The 18,379-nt window shown below is 41.0% G+C and overlaps 1 protein-coding gene across 2 annotated transcripts; it reads left to right on the top strand.

Annotated features, from left to right (window-relative positions):
• Nucleotides 1-53: 53 nt before the first annotated feature.
• zgpat (zinc finger, CCCH-type with G patch domain) lies at nt 54-10,742 on the top strand. 2 transcript variants are annotated; one of them, XM_038723540.1, is made up of 7 exons: nt 54-214; nt 1,438-2,098; nt 2,579-2,712; nt 2,882-3,043; nt 3,238-3,360; nt 7,989-8,400; nt 9,699-9,837. In XM_038723540.1, the coding sequence occupies exons 2-7, from the start codon at nt 1,494-1,496 to the stop codon at nt 9,835-9,837; spliced, it is 1,575 nt and encodes a 524-aa protein (XP_038579468.1). In that variant the 5' UTR covers nt 54-214; nt 1,438-1,493. The 2 variants fall into 2 exon arrangements, with proteins under 2 accessions (XP_038579468.1, XP_038579469.1); XM_038723541.1 differs by lacking the exon at nt 54-214 and having other exon boundaries at nt 1,494-2,098; nt 9,699-10,742.
• Nucleotides 10,743-18,379: the final 7,637 nt, after the last annotated feature.

The raw sequence follows: 18,379 nt of genomic DNA, 5'->3' as shown, positions 1-18,379 counted from the left end.
TCATTCAGTGTCTGAAGACATTTGTTTTATTTTGCAAGAAGATGCAACCCATATCGGAAGTCCACCTTGATAATGAATTTGGAAACCAGAGACTGTTCCAGTATATAAATTTAGCTATTTTAATTACGCATTTTATTAACATACTAACATTACATATTTTCATGGCTTTTTCCGTCGATGTAATGGATGTCAGACTGCTAGCCTAATCACGAAGGTAATGCAATGTCTAACGTTACAATTAGCAGTAAAGGTTAGCTTAAACACGGCTAACATGTTAGCTAAAACTAGCTCTGGTATAAGGTAACGCTATAGCCGGGTTAAATCTTTGGGCCACGTTAACTGAAACTCTGCCAGAGCTTTTCGAAAAAGCCTTTCGATAACATGCAGTCAGTGGACGAAGTACTTTTTATTACAGTTAAACGTTTGATCACCTTGGTCACCTTTCCTTCTGCGGTGTCCTTCCAAACTCACTCAGTATCTGGCAAGTTAATGAGTCTAATAAATAGATGGCCTCTCCACTATGAATCAATAAGGACAAGACAAACAATATTGGTGAGAAAAAGTATCTGATGAGAAAGAAGAGCATGCTTTGCAGGAGTGCATAAGGAAGTCAGTCCATTTACTCGCAGCAAAACATGTTACCATAATTATGCAGATGACACACACATTTACACATAACTAGATCACCAGCACTATCATGCCATGCAAGAGAATTGACCAAATCACCCATTGGATGTGCCAGAAGTGTTCTTCAACTAAACAAAAATAACACTTTAGTCCTTGTTTTTGGAACCAAGGAAGAACAATTAAAAGTTAGGCTTAAAAGACCTGCACTTCTACAGCATTCTATCACCTGAAGAATACATCAAGGACTTGTGTCACAGCAGGATTCGGAAAAACTTGTCTATGTATTTACCTTCAGTCAACTCGACTATTACTCTGTTTTTACAGGTCTCCCAAAAAAATCGTTCTGATTCAGTACGTTGCTGCTCGAGTCATCACTAAGAGCACACAAGTAGATCACATCACTCCAGTTCTGAGGTCTTTACACTGGCTTCCTGTCTGGCAAATAATTGATTTTAAAATAGTGCTGTTAGTTTATAAAACACTGGTTTAGGGCCAAAATACATTTCTGATCTTCTGCTATGTTTTGAACCATCTAAACATCTCAGGTCATCTGAGACAGGTCTGTTTACTGTCCCCAGAGTCAAATCTAAACATGGAGAGGAAGCATTCAGTTTTTACCACATATCTAGAACAATCCCCCAGAACCTCCCCTTATTTTTTTTTATATTTAACTCCTAAATGTATTTTTATATTTATTTTACAGTGTGTCTTAATGCATTTTATGTTTTATGTAAATCACTATCGTCTTGTTGCTGAAATTGCCATTCTACTGAGATCTGTTTTTTAATCAACCATCTTCTTTCTCCTCAGGTGTCGTGGGGGCTTGATGTGGTCCTTTCCTGTCCTGCCCTGTGCCAAGTGTCAGTATGGATGAACAAACTCTTGAGGCAGCCATCACTACCTATGGTGCCCAGTTGCAGCAGGTGGAGACAGCCCTGTCTGCTGGCCTGCACCCCTCCCAGCAGTCAGACCTGCTCAAGCTGAAAGAGGACCTTTGTCAGCTGATAGAGCTCACAGAGTCCAGCCTGATATCTGTCAGAAAGAGTCAACTTCTGGCCAGCCTCGAGGACAGTCATGGACTGCAGGCAAATACCTCAGGGGCAGCAGCTAGCATGAACAGTGCAAACGGAAGTTTGGGAGCTGAGTTTGCTGCTTTCTACTCTGAACTCGGGGAGTCTTCGGGTAGTAGTTCTGATACTAGAGAGAGGGACAATGAGGAGGAAGGTGGGGTAGAAGATGGTGACGAGGAGGAGGAGGAAGAAGAAGATACACTCAGTGGTACTAGAGTAAGAGCACCTTATCGGACAACATGGGGGACACTGGAGTATCACAATGCCATGGTTGTGGGCACAGAACCGCCAGACGGAGAAGAGGCACAAGTAAGGGTGCTCTACGTCTACCCCACCCAGAAGTCTATGAAACCCTGTCCATTCTACCTAGAGGACAAATGTCGCTTCCAGGATAATTGCAGGTAAAGTACCACTGTTTTGTTTTTTGGAGGGGGCTTACACTTACACCTGCAAAAGGTGTGTTTAGTTAACTTGTAGTTAACTCTCTACCTTCTTTGTAATAGCAGATATCATCCAGCAAGTGTCACTCATTGTCCACGTGATGCAGGTTTTATCCTCACCATAGCTTCAGAAAACTTAAAACATGCAGTAAAATGTTGTTGCCTTTGCACCTTTTTTACCTAATAATTTCATTGTCACCAAATTGATCCGCTAATTTTGAAAGAATTTCTAATTAGGGTGAGAGTGGAGAGTTATGCGTTCCACAACTGTCTAAATGCTGTTTGCGGGTTTTCACTCATTGACAAGAATAAATTACTATGGATGTGTCCTAGTATAGAATGAGCTTCAATAAGCCACATCAGTTGAATTCCTCTATTATTTACGATATAATTCTCTTGGATGGCAGTTCTGTCTACACACAATATTTCCTTTTATTGAAGGTTTTCCCACGGCGAAGTGGTGTATGTGTCAGAGCTCAGAGAATTCCTTGAGTGTGACCTCAGTAATCTTGAAGAAGGCTCGTCCTGCTTGGCTCGACATGAGGACGGCATCTGGTACCCAGCTAAAATCAAAGGTATTCCATTGACAGGGCCAAGATTAATTGAACTTAAGTCGTGTCAGCTAGTCAAAATCTGTATCTTTATCAGGTAATCTGAACACCATTGCACAATGTAACAAAAACAAGCAAGACAATGGCAGATTAAATGCTTCCAGTTATTTTTAATGTTTTCTTCTCAATGTAGAAATTGACAGTGGTTTCTACACTGTGAAGTTTGACTCACTGCTGCTAAAAGATGTTGCGGTCGAGGCCGACTGTGTTATACCGCCTTTGAGAGAAGACGACCCGCTCTCCTCTGACTCTGACCTGGATGACACTGAAGAAGAAGATGTGGCTTATGCAAAAGGTGTGGTTGGATCTGTGTTGCCATTATCCTGCCAGTCAAAACTTGAGGTTGACAGCTAAAAAAAAAATAGTGACTTCCTTCAGTTAATGACCTTTTATTCCGTTGTGTCAATAAACATTTGAATTTGTTTAAAAGTTGTGGGATGCCAATTTCCATTCCATAAGTAACTGACCGTTTCTACTTTAATTTGACAGTTATGGACTCTGCTGTGGAATCTACAGCAATGTTAAACAGTGAAAACTTTGGTGGCTGGGAGGCACATACCAGAGGCATTGGATCCAAGCTTATGCTAAAAATGGGCTATGAATATGGGAAAGGTAAGTGCAAGTGCACAACATCGCCCGCATTTTAGGTTTCTAAAGTCATGTCCTGATTAAATCAGAAATTTGTATTTTTAGTGAGTAACTACTGCACTATACTCCATACAAATGTTTCACCAGCATTTGACAAAGGCACTGTAACATATTCAGTCAGTTTTTATCTTCTTGCATACTTTGCATGGTTTCCCCGTGTTATAGCGCATTTCCCCAGGGTTTCTTCCTACCCCAAACACATGCGTGCTATATTTACAAAATCCTTCCGTCTTTGTTCTTGACCAAAGCATTCACCTCATAATTTGAGTTAGTCCTTGGGCTCTGCACAAGACAATGGGTCAAATAAGGAAGACAGATGATGCATGAAAAATCCAAATACAACTGCAATACAAGGAGTACCCACACACTAGAACTACTGTGGCCTGTACTACGAAGCGAGGTAACTGGCTTATTCAGGTAACTTCAGGAGTACCTGTGTGATGTCGGGTGGAACTTCCCGGTTAAACCGTAATACGAAGGTCTGTTGCCATGGCAATTTATGCTGCATCTCTAAACTGCTCAAAGCAGGTTATCTTTGTGGTTAACTCAAGTTACCTGGTATATGTAGACTACACACCACATCTGTACGCCTAATAAACACCACTTGATAAAATATTTTTAGATTTTATCCTGACTTAATAACTTAATAACTGTTCCAGTTATTCCTAACACAACATCATTACATTTATACAGCCCTGCAGCCTCTGTGATTTAGGGAGGAGATCTTAATTAAATTACCGGGCCAATTTCTTAGATATAGCCCATCTGTGTGTGCTTTCTTAGATTGACTATATTGCTGGCCAAAAAATACAGAGCCAGGGTTGGGGTTAATAATCTGAGAAAAAAAAATCCTAGATGAAAGTGGTAAATTTACAAGAACAAAAAATTCCCTTAAATTGAAGTCACAAAAAATCCAATTCACTCTGGTGTTTTCATTTGAATCCGCCCACTTCACGGCAAAGTCTCTATGGTGATTGTGTGCTAAAATCACTAGTATTTCCTAGGGGTGGGAATCACCAGAGGCCCCATGATACGATATTATCACGATATTTATGTTGCGATTCGATTTTATTGCGATTTTAAATATATTGAGATATATTACAATTTATTACCTTTTTCCAACTTCCAATTAGGTCCCTAAAGTCAAACTTTGTCAACATCTGTTTATCTAAAAAGATACATTTCTCTGTTTGTTCATATCACTTTTTCAGTCCTCTATATGGTCCTGTTAAGTTTTCTAGTGGACTAAAAAAGCAATAGATTTTATTGTTTTAGTACCAAGACTATAATGTCAGAGAATATTTAAAAAGGTCATATTGTGCTTTTTGGATTTCTCCCTCTACTTTATAGAGTTATATATCTTTTGTGTACATGTAACAGGTTTACAAAGTGAAAAAGCCCAAAGTCCAGCCCAAAGGGAGTTCCCATCTCCCACAGAAAGCTCTGCTCTGAACTGCCTGAAAACAGCTTGTTTGTAGTCCAGCCTTTTGTTCTGCTTTGCTGTGACGTTACAGTGAAATACGAGTCATAATGCTCACCAAGCGGCAAGTCAGACATGCCCTCAAAAACATCGGTGGAAAAACACTCTGAGCTGCAGCACACAGTAACAAGACATCCGCCTGCTGCCTCTCCTCTCCTTCCAAACACTAGCTACCCTCCAGGCAGTCAGTGGACATAAAGTTGTTCGTGTGATGTAGAGGCAGAGCTCAGTTAAAACTTTATGGATGAAAGATACTTTTGTTACAGATTAATAACTCACCACTCCGAAACTCTTGCTCTAGTTCATGTTGCTAAGCTGGTCGTCAACATGTACAGCTGAACCAAAGCTGTGTTTACCAGCTTTTCACAACCTGCCCTTCTCTGCTTCTGATTGGCTAGTAGTCCTTAACTAGATACTGTGCATGTGCAACTCCCAACAAAGATCTTGTAAAGGTGAAATGCATCACTCCATAGCTAAAATGGAGCGTTCAACACACAGAGTGAAAAGAGGAGCTGCAGCAATGTGCAGTCAGACAACAATGTGGTGTTTTTTCAAAATGAAGCCATGTAAACCTGATCTGGTACAAGCCCTAAATACAGTTATGAGCCTGAAAACGATCATAATATGACCACTTTAATTAATTGATTTGTAAATTTGTGGTTATTCTTTCTTGTAAATGAACCATATTAATCTTGGAAATTCTGATTCTCTCCCGGCTCCATTTTTTAAATTACAATGGACATAATATGCAGTTGTACCTTTCATCTTAATCACACGTAAAAGAAGAGTCCATAAAATACAAAATAGAGAATTAGCCTAGAATAAGAACAATGTGAAAGACTGCACTTCTCAGGACCGGCAAAGTAAGGCAAAGTATCCCTTTAAGTTAACACCGAATCAACTAACCATCATCTTATTCATCATAGTCATAGTACCGTTTAACACCAGTGTAGGTCAGGGTTGACAAACTCCTTGATAACCCTGAGTTAAAGATGAGTAGGTTAAACTCCCTGTTACATCGCTGAATGTTTCAAAATACAGGAGAGTGGTTTCAAACATTTTTTCAGATTACCGTACAAATTAAATCACTCTACTGTGTATAATTCCAATACATTCACTATATTCTAGGGCTGACCCTGCATAGTCGAAGATTTGATGCTTTGCTGGGCGGAGCCTGATTCGACTGTCAATCTTGCAGTCGAAGCTTCGCAGCAAAACAAGGATCATGTCATTTTGGTGATATGGGGGTGCTGGATGTCTGATTTTACATAAAAGTACCGGTTTTCTCCCAATAAGTTAATATACAGCCTATTACAATCTACATTTCAACGTTTAATGCTGTAAATAAACATGTAAAAAAAAATAACAGTGCGCACAAATAAGTGCGTAAATAAATCCAAAATTGTAACCCTAACCCTGGGTCGTCAGTGTAGGCATAGCGTGTATGTGTGTAGTGGCCATAGACTGTACATAAAAAGGGTTAGTGGCAGAAGAGACGGAGGATAATTTATTTCCGCTGATGAACCACAAAAAGAATATTTTATCGTTTTTAACAGCCAGCTACTTGAAGTAGACCCACGAGGAACCGCGGCATGCATGCAGTTGTCGGCACCAGGCATGCACGCTAAACTTGACGATTCTGATTCGACTATGTAAATCCTTAGTCGGGGACAGCCTTACTATATTCTATTATCTAATCTATTATATATATTATATTGGGGCAAGATACTGAACCCCGATTTGCCCCTGTTGGCTGTTCCGCCAGTGTATGAATGAGTGTGAATGTTAGTTTCCGTTTGAGCACTTAGGCTCAGTGTATGAATGTGTATTGGTGAATGCAGATGTAGTGTAAAAGCGCTTTGAGTGGTTGAAAAGACTAGAAAGGCGCTATACAAGTACGGAGCATTTACATTTGCTTTTATTCACTATAGTACAGTACTGTATATAAAATATAGCTAACTGCTGTTTAAATTATAATCAGCCTATAGCCTAAAACAGTACTGTACTGTTTACAAATACAGTAACGTCAATAGTGCAAATGAAGGTTATAATTTTTAAATTTAAAACTGTCCTGAAAATAAACTATCAATGCCAAACTGGTAGCTGAAGTTTGAAAATAAAAAACCAATACTATAATCAAATCATTTGAACAGCATTTGTATAGGAATTATTCTGTCCTAAGCTTTTTTGATCACGTAAGTGATTTCCACTGTATAAGAAAATGACCAATGATGACAATCATCTAATTACACTCATATATGCCAGGGCATAGACCATGTATTTGAAAAATGCTCTGTATTTGTATAGCACCCTACATCTGCATTCACCTGTTGATGGCAGAAAGACTAAGCCAACTGCACATCACAAAGAAAATAGTATTCATATCCAAGGACACTTAGACATGCAGCCTGGGGAAACCGGGGATAACCACTGCACAAGTATAACCTAACTCTAGCTTTAAAATGTATGTTTAAATCTAGTGGTTTTGCTTTTTTGCGCTTTCCCTTTGCCCCTCCCCTGTAGTATGTACATGTTTCTTCACCCAGCCAACTATTTTGGGGCACGTTCATACCAAATGTTTGTAGTAGTTTATACACACTGTTTCTTTCATACCAACTACAGGATAAGATCCCAGAATATAAAGTTTTAAGGGCCAAATGGTATAAACATTATGTGCTGATTTAAAGTTCTCTTTGCAAGCTGACCATAACAGTACAGAACAAGGAGAATTGCTGTTTGATAAAACACAGAGTTCATGAAGTACAACAAATCATGCAGACATGAACCACATGCTTATGTAACATTACAGAGGCTGGATCATTTTTTTTAGGGTTTTGCTTGCAAATTTGAATATATGTGGCCTAAAAATACACTTATTTGGATAAAAGTATGTTGGTAATATGTAGGTAATCTCATTGCACTTCATATTCAGGGTAACTGTGATTCTGATTAAATAAGATAACTCATTTACATATAGAGATGTGTTAGATGTGTTAAATAATAGAATGCATTTAAAATGTTACCAGTATTTGTACTTTTCCTTTTTATGTACAAAAAAAATTTAAATTTAAAATGTGTTCCTCTTCCTCACTCAGTCGCTTGTTTTTCTCAGGCTTAGGAAAGCTGCAGGAAGGCCGAGTAGAGCCAGTCATGGCAGTGGTCCTACCCAAAGGTAAGTCTCTAGGCCAGTGTGCTGAGTTCACCCAGAGACGCACCCAGAGCAGTGCCGCCCAAGATGAGACACAAACGGGACGGCCAAAGAGACGAAGAAAGCCTCGGGTCGCCACTGGAGGTCGCCATACCGTCTTTGACTTTCTCAACCACAAGCTAGGAGGCAAGAGCACTGATCCTGCTGAGAGGGGTGCTGCTGCACCATCTGCAGGGACTGGGGTGGAGGCTTACAGGGGAGGAAAAAGCACCAAGAGGAGTCTGAATGTGAAGCTGTTCCAGGCTGCTGAGAGGGTGTCCCAGACTGAGAGGGAGATCCAGAAATTGACTGAATCACTCAGCAGACAAACAGGAAGGTCAGTACTGAGTTCTGTGTATGTTGTTTATTTACTGTACATTTCTGTATGTATGTTCTAATCTGACTGACCGATTGGACGTCAGCTCCCTGTCTCCCCATAGATGCTCAGTGGCTCTTATCTTCTCCATGGAGAGTAGGGGTGTGCCAAAAATCGATACAGCAATATATCGTAATACATTTTTCCATGATACTGTATCGAGATTCCAGCTCATCATATCGATACATTTAAAAAAAGCGTTTGAAGGTTAGCTCAATGCTAACATATAATTAACGTGCTAACAGACATTAGCATCGTGATCATATAATCTTAACGTAAACTGCACCTCCTGAGTAACATCCTGAGTAGGGATGGGGATTGAGGCCCGGTTCCAAAAGGACCCGGTTCCAAAATTTCTCAAAAACCGAAAATCAGTAAGGTTCGAGCTTATCGATACTGCTATCGAGACTTGCAGGCTGCAGTCTCTGCCTGCTCTCTATCGGCTCCTACATACACACACACACGGCAGCAGAGCGAGAGGCTGCGCTGTCGCAGTCGAATATGGTGAGGGTTAAGTTAGCTCCAAGCTACTGTAACATTAGTTGATGACAGCTACGCTCGTTACTGTAAGTACGTGCAAAACCTATTATTATATTATCATAAGCCGTGTATCTTGAGGTACCCTGCAATCCCACTCCTACTGGAGAGTATAGACACATTAGCATAAACGTAACATGTTCATAAATACACTGCTTACACAAATATGATTTATTGTAAAGTATGAGCACATCATTTACTAACATTAGTTGCTATAATGCTCCTGTCGAGCAAAGTGGTAATTAATTTAAATTCACAAATAAGGGTGGCTGTGGCTCAGGAGATAGAGCGGGTTGCCTGTTAATCGAAAGGTCGAGAGTTCAATCCCTGGTTCCTCCTGGCTGCATTTTGGGCAAGATACTGAACCCCGAAGTGCCCCTGGCGGCTGTTCCACCAGTGTATGAATGTTAGTTTCTGTTTGAGCACTTAGGCTCAGTGTATGAATGTGTGTTAATGGTGAATGCAGCAGTACTGTGGTCGGAAAGACTAGAAAGGCGCTATATATATATATATATATATATATATATATATATATATATATATATATATATATATATATATAAGTACGGAGCAAATGAGAAGGCTTGTGGGAGTTGTGTAAAAATGTAAATAAGTTGTGAAGAATTGAGTTTGATTGGCCAATTTATTTTATTAAGTGAAGCTGAAACCAACTCCCCATCTCTCCCCACTTCCTAATCTATTTGTTGTTTGTGTGTGCAAAGGGACACATCCAGAGTAAAGCAGCTGGAAGAGAAGCTGTCAGCAGCCCACCGGCTGCTGGCCCAGCAGAAAGCCCAGGAGCTGTCCATCCAGAGAGAAAACAAGAAGGCTGACACACACAAGAAGATGACTGAGTTCTAAGCTCAGTTCTCACAAAGACTTTGAGGAGAAAGGGAAGCACTGCTTGCCTGAATTGAACTTTTGTCCCTTGCCTATTGTGAGTTATTTGCAACACTGTTTTTTATGTGATTTTTTTTAGCATCATTTTTCACCAACTTTATTTGAGCTGGCAGTGGTGCCCACTTTCTGCAAAATGGATCATTTGCTGAAGATCATTTCTGATTCTCATTTTGTTTTCAAGAAGTGAGCAATTTATTTTGTGTGAACATCTGTTTGGTTTCAAATTGTACAATTTTACAAAATTTTATTTGTAATGTACATTTTCTCTCAGTGTATTTGCCTTTATCAGCACTAAAACCCTGTGTTTGTAGAACCTACTGTGCATTTTCTTTTCTTTTCAGCCATACACATTCTACACAACTAAACTCCAGTGTAAAGAACTGTTTCTCTACCACAGAATTCTTAATGTGTTCTTTATTATACTTTTCTGGAAGATGTTTCTGGCCAGATGCTACTCAGATGGTTAGTACAGTATACCCTGACTTGGATTTCTGACTGATTTTAAAATTACATCCTCAGGAGTCGGGAGACCTTTACAGAGTTTCGAAGTGAAGCCCCTCCATTTGCCCATACTTCTTACAGGCTCATACACAGTGTCTTTGAAGCTATGACCATAGCCTCTCCATTAAATTATGAATTTGGAAAGTACCTCCAGCCAGCTCGTAGGTTGGACACACATTGTAGGTGGTGGGTGGGCTGGGTAGTGATGGCGTCTAACCTTTAGACTCAAGTAAAGGTTGAAGTCGTGATGTTAGGTAGCTGTAGATGAGGTCTTAAACCTTCTTTGTTAGCCTTCTATGAGCTATTTCTAATCTGAATGTCATACAGTATAATAACAGGGGAAAAATAAAAGAACACAAAACTACTGTGTTTGCTGTCTGTGTTAACTTTGTTAATAAATGCTTTCCAAAACAATCAGGCCAGCTGAAATATGCTGCAGTTTAGTATGAACCAGAGTCCATGAAAGACAGCTAAAAAACTGGTGACCATCAGCAAGTCACTGCCATCGTGTTGTCCCTAAGGGGAAAGCAATAGTAAATACGTAATTGTAAGAGCAGCAGGGACATACAGTGCACTTCATAAGCCATCCATGAATTCTCTGGATAGTCTCTGGCAGAGGGCAGAACTTATGAACCCTTGACTTGGTACCCTGAGGGAAACCCTGCTCACACTCTGATCTGTTCAGTGGCAGCACTTTTAGATTGCTGGTGACTGGAAGGATCACAGTGAATTTGCTGATTGTTAGGGGGAAATGGCAAAATGCTGTGTTTGTGTTGATTTAATGGGATCCCTCGAGGGTCTGTGCTTCATGCTTTACCCCATTTATAAGCCTCGGGTCTCTGAGGGTATCGCTGCCCAGGCAGCAGCAGATTTACTGTGTGTGTTCAGGTCTAGGTGTTTTGTCTACATTTTTTACTGTTAGTTTGTCTGTGTGCACTGCAGACATCTGTCTCATGCAGATTCAGACAGGCCTATTAGAGATGTTTTCGCAGCTAATCAGCTCTTATCAGAGCCTGGATTATGTGATTAAAGAGATGGGATGGGAAAATTGATTGGACAGCCACCATGACAGATGTTTTGCTTAGAAATTCATGCTATGGTATTCAATGAATGAGTCTATGAATGTGTAGAGTAGGTTGAGCTTTCTAATGTTATGCTACCTGGCTGTGGTAAAATTTGTATTTGTACTATATAATTTTTGTATCTGTTTTAAAACCACCATGACAAATTCTATTTCATCTGAATATTGCAAGTTTACAGTCGTATATTGTGTAGTGGTTTCAAAAAGTTGTAAACTTCTTCACCCTATTTCTTGTTCTGTTGCAGCTAAGAAGATATAACAACTCAGCTGATTTCATCCATTTGTAGCCAGCCACACTGGCAGCATGACTAGGGATGGCAACGTCGGACGGTTAGTTGGTACACTTCTTTGGTTCAGACTGAAATGTCTAATGAGCAACTGCCATGAAATTTTGTAGTAAACTTCCTGGTTTCCAGAAGATGAAGCCTAATCACATTGGTGATCCCCGGACTTTACCTTTACCGTCACCAACTGGTGAAAGTTTTCACCTATCCTGTGAAATATTTTAGAATCTACCAGATGGATTGACAAAAATGTCGTACAGACGTACCTTCCTGATGAAGTTTAATAATGACCTTTGTAATCCCCTAGCTTTCACTCTAGTGCCACTATGAGGTTATTATTGTTGACACATTCATGCCCCCCTCTGGATGAATTATAAAAACTTTGATAATCCCTTACTTTTTCCTCATCAGGTCAGAATTTCCATTTCTCCAATATTTTGGTTTAAATACCTGCAAAACTAATGACATTCCCAAAGGCAGAAAATCTCCCCAAAATTAAATTAATGTGACTTTTATGTAAAAACATCAGATTGTTCAGGTCATCATTATTTGCTCAGTGTTCCACCTTTTCCCCTCAGTGGTGTTCACCAACTAACAGAGATTGGAAAAGTGCCTATAGAGCCCCGCCAAAGGCTGCAGGCCTCTGCACCTGCCATGGCTGATTGTTATGCCCCAAAGCTGGTTTCAAACCCCCAGCAGACACTCCAAGTTGAATTCTTTATTTTTTTCTTCTGTCTGTTTTCTCCAGTTGCACACAGCAGTTTGTGCTCATGCAGTGGACCATTTATAAAATGTTTTCATGTATGTATAGTTGGTTTTGTTTTGGATCTTGGTTGCAGATACTGCTCTCTCTTAAAAATGCTGGCTTGACATATACTGGCTTTCAAATTGTGAGTTTTGGTAAATATATGAAAATTAATTTTTTTTTAATTAAAATTGTAGCCAGTAAGATTCACCAGCCACTTTGGTAGATGAACAAGATGCAAAGACAGCAGTTCAGCCACATTGGGGCGTGGTTAGCTCAGTTGGTAGAGTGCATGCCTCACGCACAAGGCTGAGACCTTACTGCAGTGGCCCAGGTTCGAATCCAGCCTGTGGCCTTTTCATGCGTGTCGCCCCAATCTTGCTCCCACTTTCTGTCTATCTGCTGTCCTATCTAATAAAGGCAGAAAATGCCCCCTCCCCCCACCCCCAAAAAGCAAGTCACATCTTAGCCCTTGCTGTAATTTAACACCAAAACCATCAACTGGTCTTTTCAAAGACACCCCACCCGCTTCATGGCCCAGGCTTCAGAGGCAGCTGTAAAAAAAAAACAAAAAACAAAACCCAACGAAGGTTAAAGTCAAGGGCAACTGGACTTGGTTGAAGATACTGGAAGACGTCCAGTATCTTCCAGTATCCTCGTCTTCCAGTATCTTCAACCAAGTCCAGTTGCCCTTGACTTTAACCTTCGTTGGATAACTAACTGACCTGGATGACTGAGAATCTTCATAGAAAAAAAACAAAACATCTAACAGCAGGATGAGAGGCTAGTACAACACTGTCCCCCTTCAAAATTTATTCCCAAACATAATGAGCCCAAAGCTCCGTGTGGTGTCGGGACATGTTCACACGTGTTTTGAACTACGCTGTTGTTGGCAAAAGGAGAGATGGGCAGTTCTTTCATTGCAGGGGTTGTTTCTCATCCATTGTGTTTGTAAAACTTCAGAAGCCACACACGGGAGGTATTAAGCTTGACTGAGTGAGAGCAAAAGTGAGGAGGGAGGCTGCGCAGTGTGTGCACGAGCAGTGATTGACACTGCGTTAGATCCTGCCCCTAGCTCTGATTGGTTGTTTTGACCTGGAGCACCAGATTCTGGCAAATGGCATTAGGAACACTAGGAAGAGGCAGATGAACCAGATTTTTTTCACAGATTATCTGTTTACAGTTACTTTATTTCCATGTCTTGTGTATGGATCATCAACTAGGTCCTGTTTGCTTTAGCATCCTATTTAAAGATGAGTCAGCTGGAAAGATCAAAAAGTCAGCTGAAGACAGAGTTTTCAACCAACTCATTGAGTTTTTCTATTATCATTAGCTTACGCTACTGTACAGCTGTTAAAATCAGCTAGCGATATCTTCTCAGCCAACAAAACATGGTTGTTAAAATACACACACACATAAATGTATATATATATATATAAATGCCTACATATACATATACAGGGAATGAAATTGGCATATGCCACCTTCCATATACAGGGGAAAAAAGTCACCTGCCCCCATGGCAGGTTTCTTTTATATAAGCAAATTATATTTTTTTAAAGCAAGGAAACGACAGACCTAATGAGTGTAGAAATGTTTAGTGACCTCCCACAGGTGAGGAAAAAACTGAATTTCTGAACCTGCATATGCATACATTATGTATTATTATCCCAAATAGTGAATGCATTTGTATACATGTATACAGTGCTTTAAAACATTTTATGTAATTTACATGTATACAGTACATACACACATATACCTACATTCGCACATACTGTATATACACACACATAAAAATTCATACATACGAAATCTTGCCTCTGATTGGTGCTTGCTCGGTTAATTGGCCAGGTTTTTTGAGATCAAGCAATCAATTTTTAATTTAGCATGAATTGCTGGAGTTCTTAATAGTTCCTGTTTCATGCTAAATTGTAATGATCATAAAGAATTTACTTAATGTTGTAGTTATCAATATGACTCAAGTAGCAGCCCTCACAGTTAACTTTCTACTAGGGTTGGCCTGATAGATGGTGCCATTGTCCTTTGGCGATGGCTGACAGACATCACAATGTTGAGTCAGAATCTTGATTGTACCCCCGCCCGCAACAAACATTATTATTATTTTTTTTTTTTAAATATACCTGCTCCCTTGGACCTACCCTAGGGCTGGGTGGCAGTGCTCGAGGGGCTCTTGCTACTGGCCCTGGGTTGGAGGGACCTGGTTTCCTCTTGCCTTAGGGGGCAGGCGACTTGGCTGAATGCTGGGGCCAGACAGGAACTTGGCCCCAGTGGGGAGGACCATTCTTGCTTAACCTCCCAAGGACCTCTTCCACCTTCCCCCTCCGGTTATGTCTCACAACATGCACCCTTAGGACTTTTGGGGGAGAACAGACTGCGAGGCGTTTGGTGGGCGGGGCTGCTTTATTGCGGCCTCACCCTCTTTCCTCCCCCACTGGCTGCCCCTCAATTTTAATCACATATTAGGCACATTGCTTGGGGGCTGGAAGGGGAACGTTGGGAGGCTCCACTCTTTTTAAAGTATAATATGTCTGGCACAACCAGCTCCTCATACTGTATACCAGGCTACTGGGCAGGACAGGTTAAATAAATATATACCTGCTTTTCACCTGTCTCGGACTTCTCTTCTCCCTACACTCTCACACACACACACACACAACTACACCTCTGGTCTCTCACTGCCAACACACCGGCTTGTCTCGCTTTCCTCTGTCGTTCTCTCTCTCTGCTCCCTTGACTTTCTCCATCAGTAATGTGTTTTATAAAGTCAACCAAAAAAGAACTCGCCTTTTTTGCTGAGTTTTCCACCACAAGTTTTTTATAAACACAATTTTTTTTATAAGAGACCGGAGATACAAGGCGTGTCCAAGCAACAAGTGGGCCTCTGGACCACCGTGTGTGAGCAGATTGCCTACCTGGCCGTCCGCAATTCCCGTGGCTTAGTCTGGTGACTTACAAGCTTTTTTAACTCAGACAGAGCTAAGATTGCCAATGTTATTTCCAATCTGTCCAGACGAGCTGAGGCGTAGGCCACAGCGGAATGGTGGTGAGACTCACCCCTATGCCATATGCCACTCCTTTCAGCTTTTCCGAGCCTTCACCCAGTTATTCCAGCATATTTCTCCAGGCAGAGAAGTGGCCAGAGCATTGTTGGGGCTCCGCAAAGGCCCAGCAAAGAGTCGCAGACTGCGTGGCATTCCGCTCCCTGGCCATGGAGAGTGGCTGGACTCAGTCTTTACTGTTTGATGTTTTCATCTATGGACTTTAGCTCGCTAAAGGATCAACTCCATTAGATCTTCCAGAGGAGTTGGATGAGTGTAAAACTGCTTTCAATACTTCTAGTGGCCTCTATGAGTATCTGGTGATGCCATTTGGACTTACCAATGCCCCAGCTGTGTTTCAGGCCCTTGAGAATGATGTATTCCGTGACATGTTGAATGAGTTAGTTTTTGTTTACCTCAACCATATCCTCATCGTCTCCCCCGATCTTGAGAACCACATTAAGCATGTCTGCAGGGTGCTTCAGCGCCTCCTAGACCACCAGATCTTTGTAAAGGCAGAGAAGTGTGAAGTGCAATAGAGGTATGCGTTGATGTCACTTCCCCTTCCGGAACACACTGGACTGAGTGGCAAAACATCTGTTACCATGGCTGCGTTTAGCAAACTGGGAGTAAAACAAGTGATTATTTGCTCAAATTAAAGGCAGTCGGACTTGACAGTGATCCTAACTGCTGAACCAGTGGTCCCGCTCTTTCTCATTTTAGATGTGTTGTTTGTGTTTTAGCTGATTCAAGCTAACACTGCTGCTTGTCTTTCTGCCACTCAGTGAGCATAACTGCATTCTGTGACATCATGCGCTTACCCTCTATAGGGGACTGGCCAGGGCCGACCAACTTCAAGCAGATCCAGTGGTTTCTTGGGTTTGCTCATTTCTACAGGAAGTTGATCAGAAACTTTAGTGTGGATGCCGTGCCTTTGCATGCTTTCACCTCTCCCAAGACTTGGCTGGACTGGACGCCTCAGGCTGACACCGCCTTCCAAAAACTTCTTTGCCACTCCTGATCGGCAGTCGGCAGTTTGTGGTTGTGGTGGATGCTTAGGACATGGGCAGCCCTTAGGACGGTAAGCTCCATCCTTGTGCATTTCTGTCTCGCAAACTGTCTGCAGCTGAAAGAAACTATGATGTTGGCAACCGGGAGCTGCTAGGCGGAGTGGAAGCACTGGTTGGAGGGGGCGGGGCAGCCGTTCTTATGTGGACGGACCATAAGAACCTGGAGTACTGTATCTGTGCACTGCCAAGAGAGTGAATTCTCGTCAGGCCCTTTTCTTAAACCGTTTCACCTTCACTCTGTCTTATCACCCCTGTTTTACGTTGATCCACCTCCAAGTCTCTGGAGACAGTCCTGCCCCCCTCATGTGTGGTAGGGGCAGTTTCTTGGGAAGTGGAGGAGCGGGTCAAGTGGGCCATTGTTAATCAGCCTGTCCTGGTCCATTCTTGTTTTCAGATCCTCAGAGAGTTCTTTGCCATGAGGTGCCATGTTGAACTTCCAGTGACTAGTATGAGTGAGTGTGAGAGCTATAGCAACAAATTAAACACACCTGATCCCCCCTCACACCTGAGACCTTGTAACACTAACAAGTCACATGACACCGGGGAGGGATAATGGCTAATTGTGCCCAGTTTGATGGTGGCGATGGAACAATGGATAAGACTATGCCTTTGGTGTGAGAGACCCAGGTTCAGTTCCCCACTGTGACCCATCCATCATTGTGTCCCTGAGCAAGGCACTTAACCCCTAGTTGCTCCAGAGGTGTGCGGCCTCTTACATGTATAGCAATTGTAAGTCGCTTTGGATAAAAGTGTCGGCTAAATGAATGTAAAATGTAAAAAACAATTTGGACATTTTCACTTAGCAGTGCTGCACTCACTACATTGTAGTGTCATTTCTTCACTGTTGTCACATGAAAAGTTATAATCAAATATTTACAAAAATGTGAAGAGTGTACTCACTTTTGTGAGATACTGTAACGTGTCTTTTATACATATAGTTATCATACATTCTCATCTTACATACATTTATTCTTTATAATATTAAATTTGTACACATACACAAGATAAATACTGAAATGCATGCATACATAAGTACACAGACAGATTGTCTCCTAACAGTTTATCAGGCAGCCGCTAGCAGCATTACCATCATGTACATCTTTATTAACGTTATTAAATTCAAACACCTGTCCTTGTCTGATTTAATTATCAAAGCCCTGGCATGTGTATCAGCAAAGACAATTAATTGAAAATAGCATAAAAGGTTAATTTTATAATCAAGGAAATTTTAATAGCATGACATTTAGTTGTAATTAATAACTTTGTGGATTTGTGTGGCACTGAACATTGCTTTCTTCAAGCAGCCAGTACAGGGGACATTTATGGAGGTCTTGTATTTGACGTACACATTTGTAAGTTTTTAATACTGAAATTATGTATGTGAAATCCCTGCTGAAAAGGCATGTCTTATCATTTAATGTAAATTAGTTTATGATATAAAGACCATCCTCATTTAATTTCATAATTCAATGGACAAGAATACTGTGGTATTGTGTTTCCAGAGGAAACTGGAAGGATAAATGGAAATGAATATCGTTCATATACAAATCTTTGCATACAGACAAAAGATGAACTTAAGCTTGAGTTTTTAACTCATTTGGAGTTGCGACAAAGTGCTACTTTGTATTTCAGAGAGTCATCCAACCTTTCTTCTGCAGAGTATGTGCTGGAATCAATGAATGAATAAATACAGTATTGCTGGTATTTCACCTTGTTTAAAGTGCTGTGTTTCCATATTGTAATTTCCATTTTCTCCTGTCTGT

Source organism: Micropterus salmoides, unplaced genomic scaffold (assembly GCF_014851395.1).
Source record: "Micropterus salmoides isolate LMB-PRFRI ecotype aquatic unplaced genomic scaffold, ASM1485139v1 Ms_hic_scaffold_16, whole genome shotgun sequence".
Taxonomy (NCBI): domain Eukaryota; kingdom Metazoa; phylum Chordata; class Actinopteri; order Centrarchiformes; family Centrarchidae; genus Micropterus; species Micropterus salmoides.
This window is presented reverse-complemented; position numbering and strand designations above follow the sequence as displayed.

Bases quoted from the DNA above. Each gene is read 5' to 3' on its own strand.
- zgpat (XM_038723541.1), top strand. From the start codon at position 1,494: ATGGATGAACAAACTCTTGAGGCAGCCATCACTACCTATGGTGCCCAG. The intron at 2,713-2,881 runs GTATTCCATTGA...TTCTCAATGTAG, and splicing joins GTACCCAGCTAAAATCAAAG to AAATTGACAGTGGTTTCTAC. The intron at 8,401-9,698 runs GTCAGTACTGAG...GTGTGTGCAAAG, and splicing joins CTCAGCAGACAAACAGGAAG to GGACACATCCAGAGTAAAGC.